Source organism: Zea mays, chromosome 1 (genome assembly GCF_902167145.1).
Source record: "Zea mays cultivar B73 chromosome 1, Zm-B73-REFERENCE-NAM-5.0, whole genome shotgun sequence".
Lineage (NCBI taxonomy): Eukaryota > Viridiplantae > Streptophyta > Magnoliopsida > Poales > Poaceae > Zea > Zea mays.
This window is the reverse complement of record NC_050096.1, coordinates 291,003,280-291,028,560: the sequence shown is the minus strand read 5'-3', so window position 1 is coordinate 291,028,560 and position 25,281 is coordinate 291,003,280. Positions and strand designations below refer to the sequence as shown.

General features: G+C 41.8%; 2 protein-coding genes across 3 annotated transcripts in view; one reads left to right on the top strand and one right to left on the bottom strand.

The window, feature by feature from the left end:
* Positions 1-11,373: 11,373 nt before the first annotated feature.
* On the top strand, positions 11,374-12,220 carry LOC103644128 (uncharacterized). Of its 2 annotated transcripts, XM_035964397.1 has the most exons (2): positions 11,374-11,801; positions 11,871-12,164. In XM_035964397.1, exons 1-2 carry the CDS (start codon positions 11,374-11,376, stop codon positions 12,007-12,009), a joined length of 567 nt encoding a protein of 188 aa, XP_035820290.1. In that variant the 3' UTR covers positions 12,010-12,164. The 2 variants fall into 2 exon arrangements, with proteins under 2 accessions (XP_035820290.1, XP_008665547.1); XM_008667325.4 differs by having other exon boundaries at positions 11,374-12,220.
* Positions 12,221-15,736: 3,516 nt separating this feature from the next.
* The window catches only part of LOC103645671 (actin-depolymerizing factor 2), a 74,292-nt gene continuing 64,747 nt past the window's right edge, over positions 15,737-25,281 (bottom strand). The window contains exons 2-3 of the mRNA XM_008668685.2: positions 16,644-16,909; positions 15,737-16,063 (exon numbers count right to left, since the gene is read on the bottom strand). Coding sequence (XP_008666907.2) covers positions 15,913-16,063; positions 16,644-16,909 — 417 coding nt within the window. The 3' untranslated portion in view covers positions 15,737-15,912. The remainder of the gene's footprint in view (positions 16,064-16,643; positions 16,910-25,281) is intronic.

The following is a 25,281-nucleotide window of genomic DNA, read 5'->3' as shown; positions in this document are numbered from 1 at the left end:
CGATATGGAATACCCTTACAATGCAATTATTGGTCGCGGTACCCTCAATGCCTTCGAAGCAATCCTTCATCCTGCCTATCTTTGCATGAAGATACCTTCGGATCAGGGACCCATTGCTATCCATGGAAGTCAGGAAGCTGCAAGAAGGGCCGAAGGCAATTGGACTGACTCAAAAGCAATCCATAACATAGATGGAGCTGAAGCTTGTGAACAGTACAAATTCAGAAGGGAGAAAGCAGCTTCAGCAGATCAGCCGAAGCCTATGCTCTTATGTGAGGACATAGCAGAGCAGAAGGTGCTGTTAGGCTCTCAATTATCCGAAGAGCAGGAGAAAACTTTGATAAGGTTTTTGTTCAATAACAAAGATGTTTTTGCATGGTCGGCCAATGATCTCTGCGGAGTCAATAGAGATGTTATTGAGCACTCGCTCAATGTCGATCCATCCTTCAGACCCAGAAAGCAAAGGCTTCGGAAAATGTCAGATGATAAGGCCGAAGGTGCTCGCAACGAAGTCAAAAGACTCCTCAGTGCAGGAGTCATTAGAGAAGTGAAGTACCCAGAATGGCTAGCTAACACTGTTATGGTAAAAAAGGCCAATGGCAAGTGGCGAATGTGCATCGATTTTACAGATCTTAACAAGGCTTGTCCGAAGGATGAATTCCCACTACCAAGGATAGACTCTTTAGTTGATGCAGCAGCTTCTTCAGAGCTCATGAGTCTGTTAGACTGTTATTCAGGTTATCACCAAATTTGGATGAAGAAGGAAGATGAGCCGAAGACTAGCTTCATAACTCCAAGTGGCACATATTGCTATCTTCGGATGCCTGAGGGGCTCAAGAACGCTGGAGGAAGTTTCAGCCGAATGACTGCGAAGGTTCTCCAACCTCAAATAGGCCGAAACGTGCTAACTTATGTTGATGACATCATTGTAAAAAGCACGAAGCAGGAGAATCATATTGCTGATCTCCAGGAGACCTTCGCCAGTTTCAGGCAAGCTGGCTTAAAGTTAAATCCAGAAAAATGCGTCTTCGGAGTAAAGAAGGGAAAATTTCTTGGATGCTTGGTTTCAACAAAGGGAATTGAAGCTAATCCAAGTAAAATTGAAGCTATACTTCGGATGGAACCACCAACTACAAAGAAGGGGGCTCAAAGATTGACAGGAAGATTGGCATCTCTCAATAGATTCATATCCAGATCAGCAGAGAGAAACTTACCATTCTTCGAAGTGCTGAAGTCGGCCGAAGTCTTTCAATGGGGACCACTCCAGCAGAAGGCCTTCGAAGAGCTGAAACAGTATTTAATAGATCTAACCACATTGACTCCACCAATGCCAGGGGCTCCTTTATTATTATATGTGGCAGCTTCGCACTCAGCGGTAAGTGCAGCGCTTGTCCAGGAGAAGCTTGATGGTCAAGTCAAAAGGCAGGCCCCAATATATTTTGTTTCCGAGGTTCTTAGTTTATCAAAGAAAAATTATACAGAGTTGGAGAAGGTACTGTATGCTGTCTTGATGGCCTCCAGGAAGCTTCGGCACTATTTCCAAGCTTACAACATAATTGTTCCTTCATCACAACCTCTGAAGGATATTATGAGGAACCGAGAAGCTACTGGAAGGATTGGAAAATGGGCTGCAGAGCTCAATGAATTTTGTATTGAATATGTTCATAGATCTTCGATTCAGTCACAGGCGCTGGCAGACTTTATTGCTGATTGGACGCCAGGGGCTCAGGAGGAGGAAACGAATAAAGACAACGAAGCCTGGACAGTGTTTTGTGATGGATCTTGGGGAACCTTCGGAGCAGGAGCGACTGCTGTGTTGGTTTCACCTTCCAAAGTCAAAACTTGTTATGCGGCAAAGCTTGATTTTAATTGCACAAATAACATTGCTGAGTACGAAGCATTGATTCTAGGTCTTCGGAAGTTAAAAGCAATGGGAATCAGAAGGGCCATACTTAAAACTGATTCCCAGGTTGTTTCGGGTCATATTGACAAGAGTTGCAAGGCTAAGGATCCGAAGCTTGAAAAATATCTGGATATGGTTCGAAGAGTTGAAGCTTCCTTCGAAGGGTTTTCTGTCAAAAATATCCCTCGAGGACAAAATGAGCACGCCGATTTGCTGGCTAAGTCAGCAGCACAGGGGCTGCCTTTACCTTCGGATGTGTTCTTCGAAACAATAAAAGCACCTTCGGTGGAACTTCTTGAAAGAGCAGTCCTTAACATATCTCCTGTTTTTAGCGAAGATTGGAGAACCGAGATCATCTCTTATCTTCAGGGTAAATTCCTTTCAGATGACGAAGCTTATAACAAGAGGATAGAGGCAAGAGCTCGTCCATATGTCATAATAGAAGGGGAGCTGTACAAACATGGAGTTTGTGCTCCGCTGCTCAAATGTTTATCCAGAACCGAAGGTATAGAATTAATGAAAGAAATACATGCAGGCCTGTGTGGATCTCACATCGGATCTAGGCCGTTGCTTGGAAAAATTTTCCGTCAAGGGTTTTATTGGCCGAAGGCAGCTTCGGATGCAGCAGAATTGGTTCAAAAGTGCGAAGGTTGTCAGAAATGTGCAAGAGATCAAAAACAACCTTCGTCCTTAACACAGCTCATACAACCCACTTGGCCATTGCAAAGGTGGGGCCTTGACTTGTTAGGTCCGTTACCACCAGCCCAAGGGAACCTGAGATATGTTGTAGTAGCTGTGGAATATTTTTCTAAATGGATTGAGGCGAAGCCCTTAGCCACAATAACTTCGGCCACCGTCCAAAAGTTTTTCTGGCAGAATATTGTTTGTCGTTTCGGGGTGCCAAAGGCTATCACTGTGGACAATGGAACATAGTTTGACTCCGAAGCTTTCAGGGATTTCTGTGACCAAATTGGTACGAAGATCCATTTTGCATCAGTTAGGCACCCGGAGTCAAATGGACTCGTTGAAAGAGCCAACGGCATTATAATGACAGGAATAATGAAGTTAATCTTCAATCAACCCAGAGGAAAATGGCCAGATCAGTTAACCAAAGTGGTATGGAGCCACAACACGACAACATCAAGGTCTACAGGCTTCACTCCATTTAAGTTGTTATTCGGTGACGAAGCAATAACTCCAGAGGAAGCTAAGACCGGATCAATAAGGATAGTAGCTTCGGCAGAATCAGATTCCGAAGCTGCTTATTCTATAGAAAAAGATGCTTTAGAAGAGATCAGACTGCAAGCCGTGGAGAATATCAATAAATATCAAGCCGAAACAGTCAAATGGCGGGACAGAAAGGTTCGGCTAAAAAATATTGAGCCAGGGCACTTGGTGCTTCGGAGAGTGGCCAACCCAGAAACAGTAGGCAAATTGCAGTTGAAATGGGACGGACCTTTCTTAGTAGCATCTTCGTCAAGACCCGGGTCATACAGATTGAAGGATATGGACGGCAACGACATTCCTAGGTCTTGGAATGCGGATGAGCTTCGGCGATATTATGTATAATTCGATGTAATTTTTCATATTTTTTATTTTTTCTTTCATGGCACCCTTTTCCTTTCCAAAGGGGGAGAAAGGTTTTTAATGGGGCCAGCATATGTAATTTTCTTTTTTAGTTCTATAAGAGCAAAATCCCCCAAAGAATGTAAATGTAAAAGCTGAGAGCGCACCATCGAGTGCCAAAAAGTAAAGGCGAAGAAGCTCCAAAGTCGTTCCTAAGGGAATGCAGAGCTTACAGCGAAAAGTCAACGCTGATTCCGCCAAAAGTAAAGGCGAAGAAGCTCCAAAGTCGTTCCTAAGGGAATGCAGAGCTTACAGCGAAAAGTCAACGCTGATTCCGCCAAAAGTAAAGGCGAAGAAGCTCCAAAGTCGTTCCTAAGGGAATGCAGAGCTTACAGCGAAAAGTCAACGCTGATTCCGCCAAAAGTAAAGGCGAAGAAGCTCCAAAGTCGTTCCTAAGGGAATGCAGAGCTGAGGTGTGATTGTTTTTAAGAAAATAATGGCTATGAATATGGCTTCGGATACGTGTTTGGCCAATCATTTGCACATCACATTACATCATAGCATTTGCATTCATAAACATTCATCTAGGCATATGTAGGATAATCATCTTCATCGCATAAATGGTTGCTTCGGCAAAAAGAAAAAAGAAAGGGAAAAAAGAGCTTCGTGCACAAAGAAGAAAGGAAAATGTTGTTTTCTATGCTTCGTTGCGTACGAAAAGAAGGGAAGGTGTTTTTTCGCCTTCGGCTCAAAAGAAAATTTCGTCCACAGCAAAGCATTTCTCATACACCAATGGAAGGATAAGGATATATACCAAGGTATGAACAGAATTCATTAAAGACAAGTTTTGGTTACATTTACAAAAGTTATCTCAAAAGTTTTTCAAGTACTGTCTACAGTCTACTATCTAAATCTCCAAGGAGCTTCGGCTTCGGCGTTATTTTTAATCATCAGCTTCGGCTTCGTCATCCTACATGAATAAGGTTGTTGGAAGTCAAAATCAAGTTTACAGGAAAAGGTAAGCGCAAGGTATGGTTTCTTACTGGTTCAAGGTGACTACGAGCTTCGTTTCCAGCCTTCTCTCGCCCTCCTTTTGTCCATATCATTTTTACAAATCTGTTCGAGATACTTCGGGCAAGATCGGGAATGTCGTCCAGGATTGATGGTGATAAAGTGAAATTTGGCCTGTTGACAATCTTCCCATGATCATAGCCAGCCTTCAGGAAAGCTGCAGCAGTCCCTCGAGAAGCCACCCAGGCACAGAAGTCACCATGCCCAGCTATGACTTCGTCGAGCTCGTCAATCTCCCCCTCAATATATTCGAAGGTCTTCGGTAAATCTTCAGCTGAGGGGGTGAATTTTTCACTGCTGGCTCCAACTGAGTAAAAAATCTTTCTTAATCGTTGAATGCACTTGTTGCTAAATTCCAAGCATTTTTCTTGAAGACTTGTCAGTAGTTTTCTCAAATCTGAATTTTGCTGAGCTTCGGCTTCAAGTTTTGCATTAAGATTTTGTTTTTCTTGTTCGAACTGCTCAGACTGACGGAGAAGCTTCGTGTTCAGTTTTGATATTTTTGCTTCAGCTTCCGCCAGTAAACCTTCGGTTGCCTGGAGCTCAAAGTTCTTTTTCTCGAAAGCATCTGATTGCTCCTTTATTTTGTTTTCCAAATTTCCAATTATAACTTCATGCTTTTTATCTTCAAGATCTTGCTGCATTTGCAAGGCTTTACTCAACAGCATACTCTACACGAACACAACCTTCGTCAGACATGTTTTTATTAGAAGCAATAAAAGTTAAGGGACAAGTTATTCACCTTGAAGTTGGAATAAAATAAACTACCAACGACATGTTGTCGTCGGTAGCGGCTGATGTCTGCTTCTAGCTTCGGGAATCCAATATTCTTGGACAGGGTACTGATAACTTTGGCCCCTGTTTGGTCTCGAATACACTCTAATTTTTCATCATCAACGCCTCCGAAGAGGAGTGCCCCAGGTTTGTACCCACAGGATTTGGCATACTCTTTAAGCTCTTCTATTTCAGCTTTGGATAGATGTTCTCCAACTAAGTTTTGGAACGCGAAGGCTTCGTCTTCTGAAGCTTCATCAGCAACTTCTTTTCCTTTCTTTGACGCTGCGGTCACGACCTCTTCGGCAGCAGTGGTAGCTTCTTCTGCAGCCATGTCTAACAGTATTTGGTCAATATGTTCAATTGTGCTCTCCAAATTCAAATCTTCAGCTGAGGCAGCTTCGGCAGCTGCGGCCTCCGAAGGTGCAATTTCAATATCTGCCCCCTCTGCAGCCGTTTGAGTTTTTTGGGCCGAAGCTCTTGGCGGCGTCTTGTCAATCACCTCTGTCACAGTGATAATTCTTTGTTTCTTTGCCCTGATTGTTTTCTTCGATTTCTCGGGCTCCTTGTCCTTCTGAAAAAACTTTGTCAGTTGAGGACCCAGTGGACTTAGCTTCGCAGGTAAGGATTCAGTCATTACCTTCAGAATTTCCTCAACGTCAGCAACAGCAGGTGATGCGGGGGTTTCTTCTGCTTCGGATATTTGTTGCTTCGGAGACGTTTTCCTCTTCTTCGGAATCTTCTTTTTTAATGGTTCTTTTTCTTCATCCACGGCCTCAGTTATCCTTTTTCTTTTTTGACCCCCAGCACCTTTGTTCAGGTTTTCATAATCAGGGTAATCAAAGCCCAAGGCATCCAACACTCGATTTAGCCTTCGTTTCGGACGGGCTCCGAAGGCTGCGGTCATCAATTGATCTTCTTTTTTGGAATAGTTGCCAAGTATTTCATTGCACATTGCTTCAATTGTTTCCAACCACTCTTGGCAAGGTGTTTTAAAGTATTTCTTAAATTTAAAATAGTAAGGCAAACGCACAAGTTCACCTTCTTTCTTTTTCCCCTTCAGCTTCGGCATTTCCCATTCTTTTAAACTAGGAAAGACTTGGAAAGCCAAGAACTCCTGTACCAGGTCTCTTGTACTAATATGCTCTGCAACAATTCTGAATTCATCCATTGCTTTTTGTGTGGTACCGTCTACTGACATGTTGCAGAGAGGCCGGGTTTCTCCGAAGATTAGTTCGAGTGGACTTTGCACGAGTTTCTCCTTGTCATCATTAACCTTAACATAAAACCACTCAGACTTCCACCCTGCTGCCCATTTACTCCGATAGCTGATTACAGGAAACTTCGTAGTCTTCCGATAAGCAAAGTTGTAGCAACCAAAATTATCATGCAAGCCATCCTTTCTAGCCTTCGTCTGATAATGCAGTTCGTGAACCCGGCAGAAGCTGTCCGCAAATGGCTCCACTGCTTGGCTTCGGAGTGCCCAGATATAAACACTGAGCCTAACGATAGCGTTGGGGGTCAGCTGGTGAAAATAGATACCGAACCTCTTCAGCACCTCTGCAATAATCCCGTGAAGGGGGAATCTTAATCCAGCCTTTAAAAAGCTCTTAAAAATGACAATTTCATCTTTTTCCGGTTTCGGGGTAGTCTCTTCTCCCCCGAAGCGTAGTAGCTTCTTCTGATCCTCATTGAAAAAGCCTGACTTTACCATTTTGGAGAGATCAGCCTTCGAAACGGTGGATTTTCCAAAGTCCAAGTGGCTGGGCTTACTTGGCATGACAATACGATAATCGTCTTCGGGATCAGTTTCCTCAATAACCTCTTCTTCTACTCCGGCAGCTGCTTGTTGTGTTTGTTCTGCACCCTCACCAGGAATATCTTCAGAAACTACCAGCCCGGATCGTTGCATGGCTTCGGAGATGGGAACAGTCTCCGAAGCTTCAGTTTCGCCTCCCTCACGCTCAACCCTGGCAGTAGAACGCACTCTGGCCATTTAACTATGAACTTGCGAAACTTTAATACTTTCTTCCTCCGAAGCAGGTTTCAGGCTGGAGCTTCGTTCGGTTCCGACGGACAAGCTTCGGCGATAGTTAAAAATTTTGGCAGCAAAACAGTACAAATAGCAATGAATGCTGTGGTAACTTCACACCTACTCGTCTGTTTATATAGTGCTGCAGGTAAGAAGGCGAAGCGCCAGAATTTTTACACCAGGCGGACACCCGCTCGCACTCGCTGCATGGTGGACCGCAGAAACCGAACAGTAACTCTGCAAGGTGGGGCCGTTACACGCTGGGAGATTGAATCGTTTCTCGACAACGAGCTCAGGGAAGGTGTTTTTTAGACCTTCGGCGCTCCGAAGCTTAAGAGACTTTTTTCACGGATCAAGCTCGTTACGAAAAACGATCTAGCACCGCGAAAGGGGCTACTGTTGGGTTTATGCTTCGTCGCCGAAGGTCTTATAAGAAGAAGTGGTCCTCGGCTGAAGCTGTTTGTATAAGATAGCCGAAGGTTCTTCTTCGCGAAGCTTCGGCATTATAAACCGACTTAAAGGTAGAATGACCTTTTAGTCCATAAAGGTCTAAGTCAATGTTGTAAGTTTTTATAAGGGGCATACTTGTAATTCCTCACAGGCTGCGTCCTGTGCCTATAAATAGTGAACAGTATTCCATTACTTTTCACGCATTCTGACGATTGCAATCGCATCTCTCGGAATTCAACCTCTGCCAAGGCATAGGTATTATGGTATTTGATGATCCAATATAGTAAATAAATGTAATATAATTAGTATATGATTTATTTACACATATTATACCTTTTTGTATTATCTTATAAATGCCTATTGAAATATGATTACGAAGGTTCAACTTCGTAATCATACTCTTATTAACCTTCGTCCAAAATTCATTATTCCGAAGGGAATAATGTTTTAAGGACGAAGGGCGTTATTATTTAACATTTTATGTTGCCTTGCTCTTGATTTATAGTATTTGAGAGCAAGTCACCAACAGGTATTTCTCAGGAGGAGAATATTTGGAGAATTATCGGTGGAATATTTGGGCAGTATTTCTGAAAAGAATCAGAGGGGATCACTGAGGATAATATTTGTAAGATATTTGAGGAGAATTTTGGAGAGAATATAGACCACTATATTTTATTTGTTGAGATCAACTCGCAAACAAACATTTTAAAACGAAATTTAAAATTCATTTTGAATTTAGAGCGAGTTTGGAAAAATTTCAAGATTTGAATTTTTGGGGTGCTACAGTAAATCATTAGAATAACTGAGTAATAACAAATTAAAATATATATAGCATGTGTGGTCTTGTTTTTTCAAAAGAAATCTTAGGGAATACAAATATAAAATTGGTTTGGTGATTAAATATTTTAACTAGAAGATATAAAAAAAACTAAGTACAAAAGCTATTCACGTGAACAATACTAGTTATATGCCATATACATATGATTTGTAATATTTTGCACTCCAGGCATCTTGTGATTACCTAATGGTAGCTTCTCCCAGTGTCTGAACTTGTCATACTTCTTGTCCAATGTCAGTTCGCGTTGTTGAAGAACTTTGCATTTTGATGCACGCATTTGTGCAAGACGACTCCACATATGTCCTACGGTTCTGATTATTTGCATCTAGGTGATACATTCTATTGTCCACTAGGACTTATGCATCACGCATTTGTGCAAGATGACTCCACATATGTCCTACAATTCTCAATATTTGCATTTGGGTGATACATTCTATTGTCCACCAGACTTGTGCATTACTTAGTTATTTGTACCTAATGTTGCATTTGTGAGATTCTCTCAGGTCCTCACAAGCATAGTATCCACATAATAGTATCTGGGTGGTTGCAATCGATTAAAACTTATAGATAGCATGCATGATATAATACAAAATACGAACATTGATACGTACCAGGAAGTCACGCCTAACGGTTAATCATGTTCTTTCTTCTTCTCATTTCTCGGATCGACGGATTTAGAATCCTCGAGGTACATCTGTAAGCAGTGTATAAAAACCATAGGAGTAACGACAAATTTAACATGTATGTTAAATACAAAATAATAAGTACTATCACTTGCAAGCTCAATATGCTTTCAAAGTCAATGTACACTTTTTTAGAGTATCCAAAGAGTCTAATATAACTGCATGTCCATATTATGGATAGATTAGAAATGTAGTCTAGTAAGCCATAGTGTCAGGATTGCACCATTCAAACAATACAAGTTTGAAATCTCGAAATATGAAAAGGTTGATCCCAATAGTTACATATATGTTTAAAACAACCTTTTTAGTTACCTGAAGTTGTAGGGGGCAAAAATATACCCATCTTCTTCGACCCACTTCATGCATTTATACTCATATTGAGTGTGAGAAAGAATCATTACCTAGTGAGGGATTTGAAAGTTGAAATTCGCTTGGTTAGCAATCTCATTAGTTCATAAGGGTGTAATTATTGTGCACCACCATTGATCTCATTGAGCTTGGTATAGGGATCAAAGCGGTCGGTAAAACACCTCTACTGTTTTCATTTTCATATTTATTTTGCGGTACGGGAACGGGAACGAGGTATATCGAAAACGAAAATGTGGGAACAAGTCCTTTCTTCATCTATTTGTCATAGGGAACCTTGAGCTTGCACAATGTTTTTTTAGAATATCATTGATCGGGTAGTGGTATTTCACCACTCGTGTGGTCACCTTTGTGGTAACTGGTAGCCTACACTTGTTGCTACAACTATGTTTGGAGCACCACTAATTAAGCCAACTTGGCACAATAACAATGGCCTTAGCTCCATCGTCTCGAGGTCATGATCTCTATTCTAGTTTTAATCCAAAAATGTCTACTTTTCCAATAGTGGATACCTTCACTATGTGTATCATATGAAGGGATAATCATTATGATTTATGGTGTGAACCTGACAAGCAGTAATGGAACACGATCTCCACTAACACCACACTCTCATGTTAATAAGTGACATACTCGGGTTGGGAGCCACCAAAGGGGGAAAATAAAGTATAGAGCCTCCACCAAATAAAATCAAGCCAAAAATTACAGGAAATGAGTTCCATACTTGGACAAAGCTAGGTTAATAAGCAAACCATTGGGGAGTTGAACATTCATTACAACAATATTTTACTCATTATAGTATAATATAGTGAGTGTGGATTGCACATGGACATTTTACTCAGGTTGGAAGCTGCTGCATTTGATTCCTGTAGCAATACGATCATTTTTGTTGGCACATTGTATGAACTCGGATTAGAGTTAAAAGGTCTTGTGTTGTTTCACAAAATTCTAGCACCTATGCAGCTAGCCTTTTGTAGTAGTGTCGTTTAGATGCATTACACAAATGTCCAATGTGACTGAGCGCCCACCTACAACATGATTGTTGTCACCCTTATTGTAACTTTTATGTCTGGTGTACAAGTCCACTAGGTAATAGGGATCACAAAAAATATTTGACACAACACACTTTTGTGAGCGGTTCACTACACCAGAACGATGAAGAACCAATTTATAGAGAGTACTTGATCCTTTTATTGACCAAGGACAGTGACACCACCGGGATAGTGTTTAGTGTGTCTCCACTGGGGCGTTGTTAAGACTTTTTGAAGCATTTTTCTAGGGTATGAAATTCATGCCGCTATCCTCTATTGCAGTATTGATTGGCATGTTTTTTTTTGCGTAAAAATATCGAGTCCGAGAACTGACGACGGTCTAGTGGGCCGATCCCTTGCAGGACTGAGATCGACTAGTGGACCAAAATCTCAGTCCACAGTGGCCCAGTCTTAATGCGTGCTAGGTAGGTCCACCGGCCACCACGAAACGCGAATGATTCGGCCCGAGAAAATTCCGACTGTTGCGCCGCTCATGTGCGCGAACCCGTTTGCTTTCGGCTTCTTTCCCCCAAACCTTTTTAAGCCCACGTGCCCTCCCCCGATCGTTGCACTTGTACCCCAAATAAACTCCCTTCCCTCCATCGGTCCATCCATCCTAACAGAACCAGGACGCGCACGAGACGAAACCGCCGCCGCCGCACATGGCTGACTCTGGCGCCCTCGTCGTGACGGAGGCGCGACAGCAACACCCGTTGAGCCAGATCGCGGCGAGCGAGACGCACCGGCTGCTGCTCAAGCAGTGGGTCAAGGAGGAGGACCTGCTGGCGCGTCGCGTGGTGCTATGGGAGGCCTGCCTCAACGGCGCCCGCAAGGAGATCGCCTTCCTCTACTGCGCCTTCTTCGCCTTCCACTCCGCTTCCGTGTTGCTCCTCTTCCTCTCCTCCTCCTCCTCCTCCTCCGCTGGCTTGGCGGCAGCGACAACAGCGTGCAGACGATCATGGATCCTCTGCCTTGTCTCGCTGCTCTCCTCGCTCGCCATGATCTGGGCGCTGTGGTACAAGTCTGACACGGAGGCCATCCTGGAGCGCGTCCTCGCGCGAGAGCGCGAGGATGCGCTGCACCTAGCTAGGTGCGTCTCTGAGCTCAAGCGCAAGGGCCTCCGCTTCGACCTGCTCAAGGAGGTGGACACTGTGCGCAGGGCCAAGAACCTCCGCGCTGAGGCCAAGGGCGCAGCAGACAGGCCCAGGAGGTGGCAGACCAGGGACCTGGCCGTCTTCGCGTTCTTCGCCGTCGCCTGCGGGGTGCTCATGCTCACCAGGTTCCTGCTCTGCAATTAGCCAGGTCAGGTGGGGAAGCGATCAGCACGTGCTGCTTGCCTTGCCTTCTTGGCCTCTTCTCCTCCTTGTTCGTTCTGGGCAGAATTGTTTGTTCTGCGAATTTTGGTGTTGGTTTTATCTGTTTGTAATAATAATAAGGAAATGATCTGATTGTAACAGAGAGTAAATGCTCTCGGTATTATGAATTTACGATGATACCTATTAATGTTAATGCTTGTGAGTTCATTTTGGTGGAACTGGTAAGGGGCTCGTTTAGTTTCCTTCCAATCTACATTTGAGGGGATTTTGAGGGCCTGTTCGTTCCTATCCTAGTCCATATGGGCATGTTTGGTGTGGCGCTAACGCTGCCACACCCTGCCTAAGCAGCGGCGCTCGATTTGGCCGCCACAGCGACGGCGACAAATCTGTGGCGTGGACGGTGAGGCAGTCAACCAAACCTTAAAATCCTTCCCGAATAACCCAAATAAGGCTAACCTAGTTCTGGAAATTGGCAGCATTTTGGTATCTCGGTTTTCTCCCTATCGAACGCTCCTTCAGACGTTTCCCCAACTTCAGACATCTGACAGCACATTTCAAGAATTACGACAGACAAGTTTTAGATGATCCTGCTATAACATTTCTCTATTGTATTATCCTAAATTGAAAGATCTTGTGGAGATGCTCAGTTGCAATCTTCAAACACATATATAGCCTGCAGGAGTCACACACACAAGCCATTCTACTGCAACGCCATTGCATGATTACAGAAGATATAAAGTGTGATTGCAATCATATCACAACATCCACACACACACACCATCTTTAGACACAAGCACAGATTTGACTCTCAATCTACACTCTCAAGACAACCAGGGCGAAATTAAAGAAGAAAGAATATAAATCCAACATCACCACCAAGACATATATGTAGTAGTAGTAGTAGAATGGATGGATGGAGAGACGTCTGAATCTCAGTCACACAGCCTCGGACCCTTATTTCTTGCTATGGAACGGCTGAGTCGGCGGCGAGGAGGCACCGACAATGCCGGGCGGCGGCAGCGGCGTGCCGTAGATCTGTGCGCCAACGCCGGTCCGCTCTCCTTCCGGCCCCTATGCTTGCCGAGGAAGTAGCAGCCGAAGCCGAGGAGGATGGAGAGGAAGATGAAGGGTAGAGAGACCACCAGCATGAACCCCATTGCATGTCTCTGCTTCCTGTCCTGCCTCAAGTCGCAGAGCAGGGGGATGTGGAGCGAGAGGAGCAGATATGGTGACTATTGATTGCTTTTTTGGGTCGTTAGGTCATTGTCGCTTGCTGAAATCCCAGCAGAGATGCTTTGAAGCTTTGTTTTGCTTTGCTTTGGGACATGGGAGACGAAGCGGGGGTGGGTGGGTTAAATAGCTGGGGAGACAATGGAAGCTGCAAAAGAATCCTAGGGAAGGAGGCAGGTCGGGCTGCAGCTGGAGCCTGCAAGAGAAGAAGCTTGTGAAGTGTGCTGGCTACTGTCTGACAGCGTAGCGGCAAGTGACCGTTGCCGTTGGCGCTGGTGTCCTAGAGGGAGGGGAGCTGGCCTGGCATGGCTGGAGTCTGTACCTGGAGGCAACAGTCGAGTGACGAATGCCCTGCACCGTGTTGTACTTCTGACCTCTTCATCCGTGGTAGCATGTTCCACCATCTGGTTGAGACTACGGTTGAGCAAAGAACTCGCACATTTGCCCTCTTTTTCTCAGTCATTTCGAAAGGGATTGTAAAAGCACAATTCACACGCGTAATAACGAGCTAGTAACCCTGATTCCTTAATGACTCATCTTCTAGACTTCTACACCCTTTCATCTTTGCCATATAAAACCGCCTCATTATTTGCTGTGTCCAAAGTGACGGTATCCGCTGGCCAAAGTAGTTTTTTGTGCTTAAACACAGCTCATACAAATACTCCTATACGATTCTACTACCAGTACCAGGACAGTAGAGGTTTGCGAGACTAGTTCCCTACTTTATGTGCAGCTCTTTTTTGTTAGTATAGTGTCATGTAGTCCACCTGTCCACCACCTGATCCAAAATACTAGCATCTGTTTCCAAACAATTGGTCGCTTTGGGATTTATACTCTGACAAACAATATTGTTTAGATACTTATAGGGTGATAGGTTCGAGGAATGAGTTATTCCATCATCTTCTCACTTATCACCTTTTTTGTTTGGTTCGTGGAATGGAATGAGTTGATTCATCATCACCTCATTTCTCATAGTTAGTACTAATATAAGAATGAGATCATTCTATTAAATTTTATGAATAGACTCATGATGCATCACCTTATCTTCGATGAAGTGATTCCTCAAACCAAACACCCCTTATAGTTAATCAACGTGATATGTGTTGTTGTATTTGTTGTCAAAAGTACTACAAACGTGTCTATTCTAACTATTTGTTTTGTTCATATAAGAGGGGACTTGGCTATTAATTTCTATAAAAATGCATTATCTCATAAATAAAAGAAAATAGACGTTCGAGACTATTTTTAATGATGAGCCTAATGTCATCAACCATACTCTGAGGTTTTCTTCTTGGTGATCAAGCTATAGAAGTTTGGAAGGTGTGTTAAATGATTTATATCCTAGAGGAAAGAGCATGTTCAATACTCTTTTGTATGACTTAATTTGACATTCCCTTTTGGGTAGCAAGGCCGATCAATGATGTCAAGGTGCACAACCAATTGTCGTTGTTCTGACGTGCTTAAGGGAGAAGCACCAAACTGGACTTCACAATGAATGGACATGAGGTTAACCAAGAGTACAACCTTGTCGATGGCATCTACTCCTAGTGACCGGTGCATACTAGTTCTCTCTCATAGACTCTAAAATGGCATGTATTTGTTGTATTTTAGAAGACCTAAGGCTAGCGTCTTTATTCCGGCTAGCCTAAGTCGTTCTTTTTCCCAGTGAATATTCAGGATGACCATATGTTCATGTATTGTTCAACACAACATAATCATTGAGTATGAGTATAGAAGATCATTTGATGTGGATGACTATGGGATATTCAAGTCCTTTACTGCATTATCAATCATCACTCTGAAGCATCCATGAACCGAACTATGCAACCATCATTTAACATGAAGCCATAATCCATACTGATCTTGTCCATGAGGAGCTTCAAAATTATTTAATAAAGCATATATACAATCTACACAATTAGGTTTTATTTATAAATAATACAACCTTTTATTTTACTGAATTATATCATTTTAATTTATGCTTTACAAATTATGTAATGTTATTTGTTTATGTAATCAAATATACTTTTGTTTTAATAAAATAACTTATTTTTATGCTACCTAAAAGTTTGTTAAAAAGCTAACGTAACATTGAGATAACTAAACTATGCACTAAAGCGCTAGTCTATAAAGACTAACCATAGTCATAGCTTATATAACGATAGATACAGATCCATATAGTTGGAAAATGTGAGAACCTAAAGTTCCCAACACGACAACAACGGACAAAGCTTCCTCCAAACCAGTCTCCAGCATCACAATAGCATTCGTTTGATTAACACCAGTCTATCCACAGATTCGGACGTCCAAACCAACAGGGCCCATTCCTGGTCGAACAACAACCACGCCCACATACCAGACCAACAGAGGCATTCCCAGCAACCCACAGCCAGTAATCCAGTACCATCAATACCATAATATAACAAGTACGCAAACCTTGCTTCGTTTATAGGCTCGACAACCAAAGCTCATACAGATACAGCTTTGATAACGCTTCACCAGGTAGAGTCACGTGTCGCGCCTAAACGACATGCTTACAGAAACTTAATAACAAATACCAAGGTGGGAGCTTTCATCATTGGTAATAGGATTTGCATCTAACCAAAAGGTTCATGGCCCTCCACAGGTCCCTTCTTTTTCAAAGGCGAACCAGCTTCAGTGAGCCCGCTCCCGCAGAACCTCAATGTCCACCTCGGATGGGTCGGTCGCCTGGATCTCGTAGTGGAACCCGTCGAGCTCATACTTGATGCGGTCCTTCGAGGTCGAGTAGAGCATCTTAGCACGGATGCGGGATGTCGACGGGGACCTGGGGTAACGGTGGATTAGGTAAAAGGTTTGGTGAAGTGAAACCAGCAGGAAGGCCAGAGCGGATGCATTGAGCATGAAAGAATATGAGGCACCACAGGGATACATATAGTGTAGTCCAAAAAGACAACATCAGAATCTACATAATAGATTAGCAATTATTGCCAAGAATATTCCTAACTGTTGCGCCACATGCATTGTTAATCCTTTTGGTCTGAGCTACTAAAATGCTAACTAGTATGGGTTACCAGCAAACAATACAAAGTAGAGGTGGCAAGTGCTATCATAGCAAGATCACATCACAAGATCCAATCCAACTTTACAGTTCAATACTGAGTTAATAACACTTTAAAAGATTAAGTACTTAAACAACTAGTATGTTAAGTTTACTGTGATTGGTGCATTTTAAGCTTTTTCAGATCCTCAAATGACTAACTCATCAACAGTTCACATCTTCAGCTATTTCTATGGATCTAGTATTCTAGTCTAGTTTCATTGGCATTGGCTTTACAGCTTAACGAAACTGCTAAACATGTATGAAACAAAATAAAGATGCGTGCATATATGATTCTGAAACTTACCAGGCAATGAAGAAAATCTTACTTTTCTGCACATTCTCCCTAGTAACAAAATCAAAATCATACAACGCATATCGGCAGTCATTCTCCAGGAGAGAGGCCAGAAAATCATCATAGTTTTTAGTAGTCGCCCCCGTCTTCTCCACAACTACCTGCTTTTGCTTTTCTTCGATTTTGAAGATAACATATCGGAATGCCTTCTTCATTTGGAGCTCGACAAACGTCTCTCTAATTTTAAGAGCAACTCCCATGCTGGAAGATGCATTTGACTGCATAGAATTGTGCAGTGTTATTTCTTAAAACTACATTTAGATGTCAAAATTCTAATTAGAGGTTGAAACCGCGTTTTGGCGTTCTAGACCGTAAAACATAGTGTTTCATGTGTTTTAGACCATTAGCTACTTTTGGGCCTAGTCTGTTAGTTACTTTTGGGGTCCAATCCGGCTCATAGGTGAAGTTTTGGTAAACCACTAACTTCTCGGTTTTGGTATTTAACTTCATGTTATTGTTTGAAATTATTTTTTTATCGAACGCGCAGGAGAATTGTCTGAAATTATGATATATTGGTATTTTTCCTATGTTGTTCAAAACTACATTTAAACTTTGTTTAAACGTTTAAATGTCAAAATTTCACCCATGAGCGTTTCAACGTTTTATCGTTTTAATAACCTAGGAATTGTGCAGACGATAAAAGAAAACCAAGGCTAGAAAACTGAAATACAAGATTAATTGTTCAATTTTGAACGGGCAGATATATAGAGGGGTTATAAGTAGTAACTAGAAGATTAACAACATTCTGATCATCCAATGTATGAACTGCAGCTACGTAGGCATGATTCCATAAAAGTTACTCCAACCTTCCACATACAGGAAACCGTACAAAATTTTAATCCACCGGTCCAGGGTAACACTGCTACAGCAAGCATGCTTAATAAACATTATACAGATATACAGAAAATCCCTCAAGATACTGCCTATTCCAGGATTAAAAATTAGAAGCATGGTTCATAACATGTAAAATCACTTGGGCAAATCAAATGTTTAGTGATTGCACTCGAGTTGGGAGGTACCGTCTCGTTGCCTCTGTCGTCCTGGGTTGCCAGCCTAGCTCACAATCCAGCTAGCCGCCGAGATAATAGGGCCCACTTGTCATCAAACTATTATGCACCTTACTACCTGCCAAACAAAGAGAAAATGCAAATCCCTATCCAGCAAGACCAACACGAACACAAGCAGCGCATACTTCACGCTCTCTTCACGCCTCCCTTCGTCTCCCTGTCTCTCTCTCCCCCATACATCAGCCGCCGCCGCAGCAAAAAAACCCTAAACCCCCAATCCACCAATGGCGTCAAGCATCATCGACCTTGCCGACGACGGCTTCGCGGCGCCTTGCCTCTTCTCGCAGGGTGTATCCTACACATACGACGACGTAAGTTGGTTCATATATTGTTAACTCATGTTGTTTGACTGCTATATTATTTTGTGCCATTCTATGTTTGACGCATGAAACTTTCATCTGCTCTTTGATGAAAATGTTTTGAGTTATAACTCTTGACACACTACTTTTAGGACGAACGTCGAGTTAAAAATACAGAGGCATGGGCTCTCTTGAAGCCATGACAAAAGGGAGTGATGCAAGGTACCTTGGTGATACACTCAGGCTCAAAGTCGCGCAGGGCGTTGTTGGAGCAGTAGCTGACAAAGGTTCTGAACTGAGGTTTATTCCTTATACAATGCAAGCAGTTAAGCAAGGATTCCTAGATCTTGGCGCAGATTCTCTCCAGTCAGCTCATGATCTTTTGCGATCAGAGACACTCAGATTAGAGGTATTTTCAGGGCTGTAAACAAGTTATCTTCCAACATGTTTTAGGTTTTAACATCAATTGTCTAAGATTGGAGAAATTCATCTTGCTTCATTTCAGAAAGATTGTTTAAACAATTTAAGTCAACCTATATTACTACCTACAAGTAGGTTTGTTTTTTGGAACCAGCTCAAAGGTTCAATAGATTATTTAGTAGTCTTCACTAATCCATATGAATCGTAGAAAGGTCAAAATGTTGTAGTAATTTGGAGATTTTAGGTTGGATTAGGATAAGGAGTTTGTATTGTTGCTAGTGGAAATAGCGAATGCTCCTCACCTGTGTCTACTGCTTTCTCATCGATGTTTAGATTGAGAAAGCACAGTGACTTTAGCTCCCTCCCCTCCCTGTGCACACACACAAATCCATCTTTATTTTCTGAGAACATATATTACTAGCCAAAAGCTGAGCATGTGTTCGAAGAATGGTTGATGATAGTGGTTTGTCTCTAAAGTTGTCATCCTGGCTAGTGTGCTACTGACAATTGAAAGGCTTTCGTCAAGTGGGTTGTTTGAACAATATTGATGAGCCCATTATTCTAAGTTGCAGCTGGTCCTACACAGGCTTTTGAGCAAAAATGCATGTGATCCAAACATGGTTCAAATTTGAATTGCTTTGGACCCGACAAAATTTTAGCAACCTTTCACTCTGAATATTGTAGGAAGCCACTAATCTTGTTATCGATGCTTAGACTATCTTCAGCGGTTTTCTTAAATTTTTCCTACTATATCATATTTTTTGTCATATTACCAATATTTTATTCTCTATTTTTTTTATCTTCCACAGTGGTTCCCCTATATTCTCCCTCTATACCCCATTGCAACTATAAAATACTATACAAATATAAAATTGGTTCGGTGATTAAATCTTTTAATTAGAAGATATAAAAAACTAAGTACAAAAGCTATTCATTTTGAATTAGAACGATCTTTTAATTAAATCTTTTAAACTAATCTTTTAATTAAATCTTTTAATTAGAACGATCGGACGAACGAACGAACAAACTTAGAACAGGTGGACGAATGATTGAAGAACAACCGAACGATCCTTGTGCTAGTGTGTTCTTGTGTGGGACTTGGAGTGAGCGTGTGTGGGGGGAGAGAGTTGTCATGAAATGGCTTGGGATGGCTTGAGAGGAGGCCCTTGCCCCTCTATTTATAGGCTACGTTGGGGGATTAGGGGGAGGAGGCGAGGATTAGTGGGAGATAAGCATGTATTAGTCGTGTATAAGTGAAATTAGCTTGTAGAGCTCACTGTATGACACCGGAGGCGTACATATACGTATGAGCATGCGGAAAATTATGAAGAAAATATTTGTGGAGACTTTAAAAATGATTCTGAATGTATTTCTCAGGAGGAGAATATTTGGAGAATTATCGGTGGAATATTTGGGCAGTATTTCTAGAAAGAATCAGAGGGGATCACTGGGGATAATATTTGTAGGATATTTTGAGGAGAATTTTGGAGAGAATATAGACCATTATATTTTATTTGTTGAGATCAACTCGCAAACAAACATTTTAAAACAAAATTTAAAATTCATTTTGAATTTAGAGCGAGTTTGGAAAAATTTTAAGATTTGAATTTTTGGGGTGCTATAGTATAAACCATTAGAATAACTGTGTAATAAAAAATTAAAATATATATAGCATGTGTGGTCTTGTTTTTTCAAAAGAAATCTTAGGGAATACAAATATAAAATTGGTTCGGTGATTAAATCTTTTAATTAGAAGATATAAAAAAACTAAGTACAAAAGCTATTCACGTGAACAATACTAGTTATATGCCATATACATATGATTTGTAATATTTTACACTCCAGGCATCTTGTGATCACCTAATGGTAGCTTCTCCCAGTGTCTGGACTTGTCATACTTCTTGTCCAATGTCAGTTTGTGTTGTTGAAGAACTTTGCATTTTGATGCACGCATTTGTGCAAGACGACTCCACATATGTCCTACGGTTCTGATTATTTGCATCTAGGTGATACATTCTATTGTCCACTAGGACTTATGCATCACGCATTTGTGCAAGATGACTCCACATATGTCCTACGGTTCTCAATATTTGCATTTGGGTGATACATTCTATTGTCCACCAGACTTGTGCATTACTTAGCTATTTGTACCTAATGTTGAATTTGTGAGATTCTCTCAGGTCCTCGCAAGCATAGTATCCACATAATAGTGTCTGGGTGGTTGCAATCGATTAAAACTTATAGATAGTGTTGGGGACTTGTTCTCAAATGCTATGAGTTAAGAACAAGGCAACACAAATGTTAATGGTTAAGATTCTTCGTCTTTCGAAGAATTATCTCCCTTAGAATATAATGATCTTCAGACGAAGGTCATGAAGGACATACCTTCATCATCGCAGTTTATATTAATGAAAGAAGAAGCATATGAAACATGAGAGATAACATGAATAATCATCTGACATTATTAATATATCTTAATTATATCATCATGAATGTATGTGAATAATATCGAATTACATTTGTACCTTCGGCTTCGACGGAAGGTAAAAGTCCAAGCGTGACACACGAGTGAATACAAGTCAGCATGAACAGTATGGGGGTACTGTTCATCTATTTATAGGCACAACCTGTGTAAAATTAAATTCATGTCCTTCATGTTTACAATTGACTTAAGGAAAACCTATCGAGGAACATATAGCTTTTTCCTCTTTAAGTCGGTTCCTTTTTCTGCTACTGAGCCGAAGCTTCCTTGCGCGTAGCTTCGGAATTGATTCGACCTTTGTCCCAATCATGCTTTTCATATTGTGAACAGCTTCGTTCCAAATCCGAAGGTTCCTGTGCATATGTTACACTTGGGGAACAATGTTAATCATGTTTTTGAGGACCTTTGGAAGACGAAGGCCCCCAACAGTAGCCCCTCGCATTATTAATTTGTTATAATAACGAATTTAGACTGCGACATGAACGAAGGCCTTAAGCCGAAGATTCGAAAAAACACCTTCCCTTTGCTAGAATAGCAACAATCAATGACAAAGGGGGTCCACCAAGTTTCAAAGCACCGGGCGTATAAATATGAACCCACATCGGCAGCATTTGGCATGCCAATTCTGCCATTTGCGTTATTGTGTCAAATTTTTAGCTCTTGCTCACTAGTTCTTGCCTGATTCTCGAGTTTTAGAGCTTCGGTTTAAAGACGTGTTTGCTCAAATTTGAAAAGAAGAAGATGAGTGGAGAGAAGAAGATGACTGAAGAGAAGAAAACGACCGAGGAGACAAAGCTATATGAGGAGAAAAAGGTTGCAGATCCTTTCATTGCTGGGTTTGTTGAGTCCATGGCAAAAACAAATATAGAGCAAATTACTAGGGAGATCCTGGAGGGTTTATCCGAAGATTCTGGTGACAGTGATAGTTATGACGTGGAAAGTGGGGATGAGGACTCTGAGGACCGCCGTGGCGCCCAAGCCATACTATCTTCGGAAAGTCGACTATCAAACAGAGTCATATTGACGCCATGAGGGGGAGGTATTTTCGTGATATGTCTATTATCAGAGTTGGAGGAGATAGTACTGCCCCTGCTCCGGAGGAAAATGAAGTTGTTATATACCGAAGCTTCCTAAAGGCAGGTCTTCGGTTTCCACTGAGAAAGTTTGTGGTTGAAGTGTTGAAGATATACCAGATCTTCCTTCATCAGATTACCTGAAAGTCGCCTAAAGGGGGGTGAATAGGAGGAAACTGAAATTTATAAACTTAAAGCACAACTACAAGCCAGGGTTAGAGTTGGAAATAAAACTGAGTCCGAAAGAGAGGGGGAAAACAAATCAATCAAAGAAATAGAGCGGATGACACGATGATTTGTTTTACTGAGGTTCGGTTCTTGCAAACCTAGTCCCCATTGAGGTGGTCACAAAGACCGGGTCTCTTTCAACCCTTTCCCTCTCTCAAACGGCCACCTAGACCGAGTGAGCTTTCTCCTTAATCAAACAGGTCACTTAGACCCCTACAAGGACCACCACAACTTGGTGTGTCTTGCTTTGATTACAAGTGTCTTGAGAACAAGAAAGAGGAAGAAGAAAGCGATCCAAGCGACAAGAACTCAAATGAACACGAAAATCTCTCTCACAAGTCACTAAGTGTTTGGAGTGGTTTTGGTCTTTGGAGAGGATTTGATCTCTTGTTTGTGTCTTGGAGTAAAGTCTAGAGCTCTTGTATTGAATGTAATATGCTGGAAACTTGGATACCTTGAATAGTGGTGGTTGGGGGGTTATTTATAGCCCCAACCACCAAAACAGCCGTTGGGGAGGGTTGCTGTCGATGGGCGCACCGGACAGTCCGATGCGCCACCGGACACTATCTGGTGCGCTAGCCACGTCACCCAACTGTTAGGGTTCTGATGGTTTAGACCGTTGGAGCTCTGACATCTTGGGTATGGTGCCGCACCGGACAGGTACTGTTCACTGTCCGGTGCGCCTTCTGGCGCTGCTCTGACTCTACGCGAACTCTCCGTGCACTGTTCACGTTGCAGGAGACCGTTGGAGTCGACCGTTGCGCTCGCCAGCCGTTGCTCCGCTGGCACACCGAACAATCCGGTGCCACACCGGACAGTTCGGTGAATTATAGCGGAGCGGCTCTCTAGAAACCCGAAGGTGAAGAGTTCACTCTCTACGGCCCCTGGTGCACCGGACACTGTCCGGTGGTGCACCAGACATTGTCCAGTGGCACACCGGACAGTCCGGTGACACACCGGACAGTCCGGTGCGCCAGACTAGGGTTCTCTTCGGTTTCTTTTGCTCCTTTGATTTGAACCCTAACTTTGATCTTTTTATTGGTTTGTGTTGATCCTTTGGCACCTGTAGAATGTATAATCTAGAGCAAACTAGTTAGTCTAATTATTTGTGTTGGGCATTTCAACCACCAAAATCATTTAGAAAAAGGTTTGACCCTATTTCCCTTTCAATCTCCCCCTTTTTGGTGATTGATGCCAACAAAAACCAAAGCAAATATATAAGTGAACTAGTTTGCATAAGGCAAGTGCAAAGGTTGCTTGGAATTAAACCAATTTATACTTTCACTAGATATGCATGGATTGCTTTCTTTCTATTAACATTTTGGACCACATTTGCACCACTTGTTTTGTTTTTGCAAATTCTTTTGGAAAATCCTTTTTTTAAAGTCTTTTTGCAAATAGTCAAAGGTATATGAATAATATTTTGAGAAGCATTTTCAAGATTTGAAATTTTCTCCCCCTGTTTCAAATGCTTTTCCTTTGACTAAAACAAAACTCCCCCTGGATGAAATTCTTCTCTTAGTGTTCAAGAGGGTTTTATCAATATGAAAAGGATTTAGATACCAATTGAAAAATCCTCCTTTAAATATATCAATTTGAAATATGGATAACAATTGAAAACTTTATTTCGATTTTTTTTTAAAATTTGGTGGTGGTGCGGTCCTTTTGCTTTGGGCTAATACTCTCTCCCCCTTTGGCATTAATCGCCAAAAACGGAGACTTTGTGAGCCCTTTTTCTCTCCCTTTAGTACAAGTAAATATGAGTGAAGATTATACCAAAGTGAGAGTGATGTGGAGTGATGGCGAAGGGTAAATAATACCGATAGAGTGGAGTGGAAGCCTTGTCTTCGCCGAAGACTCCATTTCCCTTTCAATCTACGACTTAGCATAGAAATAAACTTGAAAACACATTAGTTATAGACATAAAAGAGATATGATAAAAGGTATATAAATGAGCTATGTGTGCAAAGTTTCAATCAAAGTTCCTAGAATCAAGAATGTTTAGCTCATTCCTAAGTTTGGTAAAGGTTTTCTCATCTAGTGGCTTGGTAAAGATATCAGCTAATTGTTCTTTGGTGCTAACATAAGCTATCTCGATATCCCCCCTTTGTTGGTGATCCCTCAAAAAGTGATATCGAATGGCTATGTGCTTAGTGCGATTGTGTTCAACGGGATTATCTGACATGCGGATTGCACTCTCATTATCACATAGGAGAGGGACTTTGCTCAATTTGTAGCCATAGTCCATGAGGGTTTTCCTCATCCAAAGTAATTGCGCACAACAATGATCTGCGGCAATATACTCGGCTTCGGTGGTAGAAAGAGCTTCTGAATTTTGTTTCTTTGAAGCCCAAGACACCAGGGATCTCCCCAAATACTGACAAATCCCTGATGTGCTCTTTCTATCAATTTTACACCCTGCCCAATCAACATCTGAATAACCTATTAAATCAAAGCTGGATCCCTTGGGGTACCAAAGACCAAACTTAGGTGTATAAACTAAATATCTCATGATTCTTTTCACGGCCCTAAGGTGAACTTCCTTAGGATCGGCTTGGAACCTTGCACACATGCATATGGAAAGCATAATATCTGGTCGAAATGCACATAGATAGAGTAGAGATCCTATCTTCGACCGGTATATCTTTTGATCTACGGATTTACCTCCCGTGTCGAGGTCGAGATGCCCATTGGTTCCCATGGGTGTCTTGATGGGCTTGGCATCCTTCATTCCAAACTTGGTAAGTATGTCTTATATGTACTTTGTTTGGCTGATAAAGGTGCCCTCTTGGAGTTGCTTGACTTGAAATCCTAGAAAATACTTCAACTCCCCCATCATACATCTCAAATTTTTGAATCATAATCCTACTAAACTCTTCACATGTAGATTTGTTAGTAGACCCAAATATGATATCATCAACATAAATTTGGCATACAAACAAATCATTTGCAATGGTTTTAGTAAAAAGAGTAGGATCGACTTTTCCGACTTTGAAGCCATTAGTGATAAGGAAATCTCTT

Coding starts and splice junctions, on each gene's coding strand:
- LOC103644128 (XM_008667325.4), top strand. CDS start 11,374: ATGGCTGACTCTGGCGCCCTCGTCGTGACGGAGGCGCGACAGCAACAC.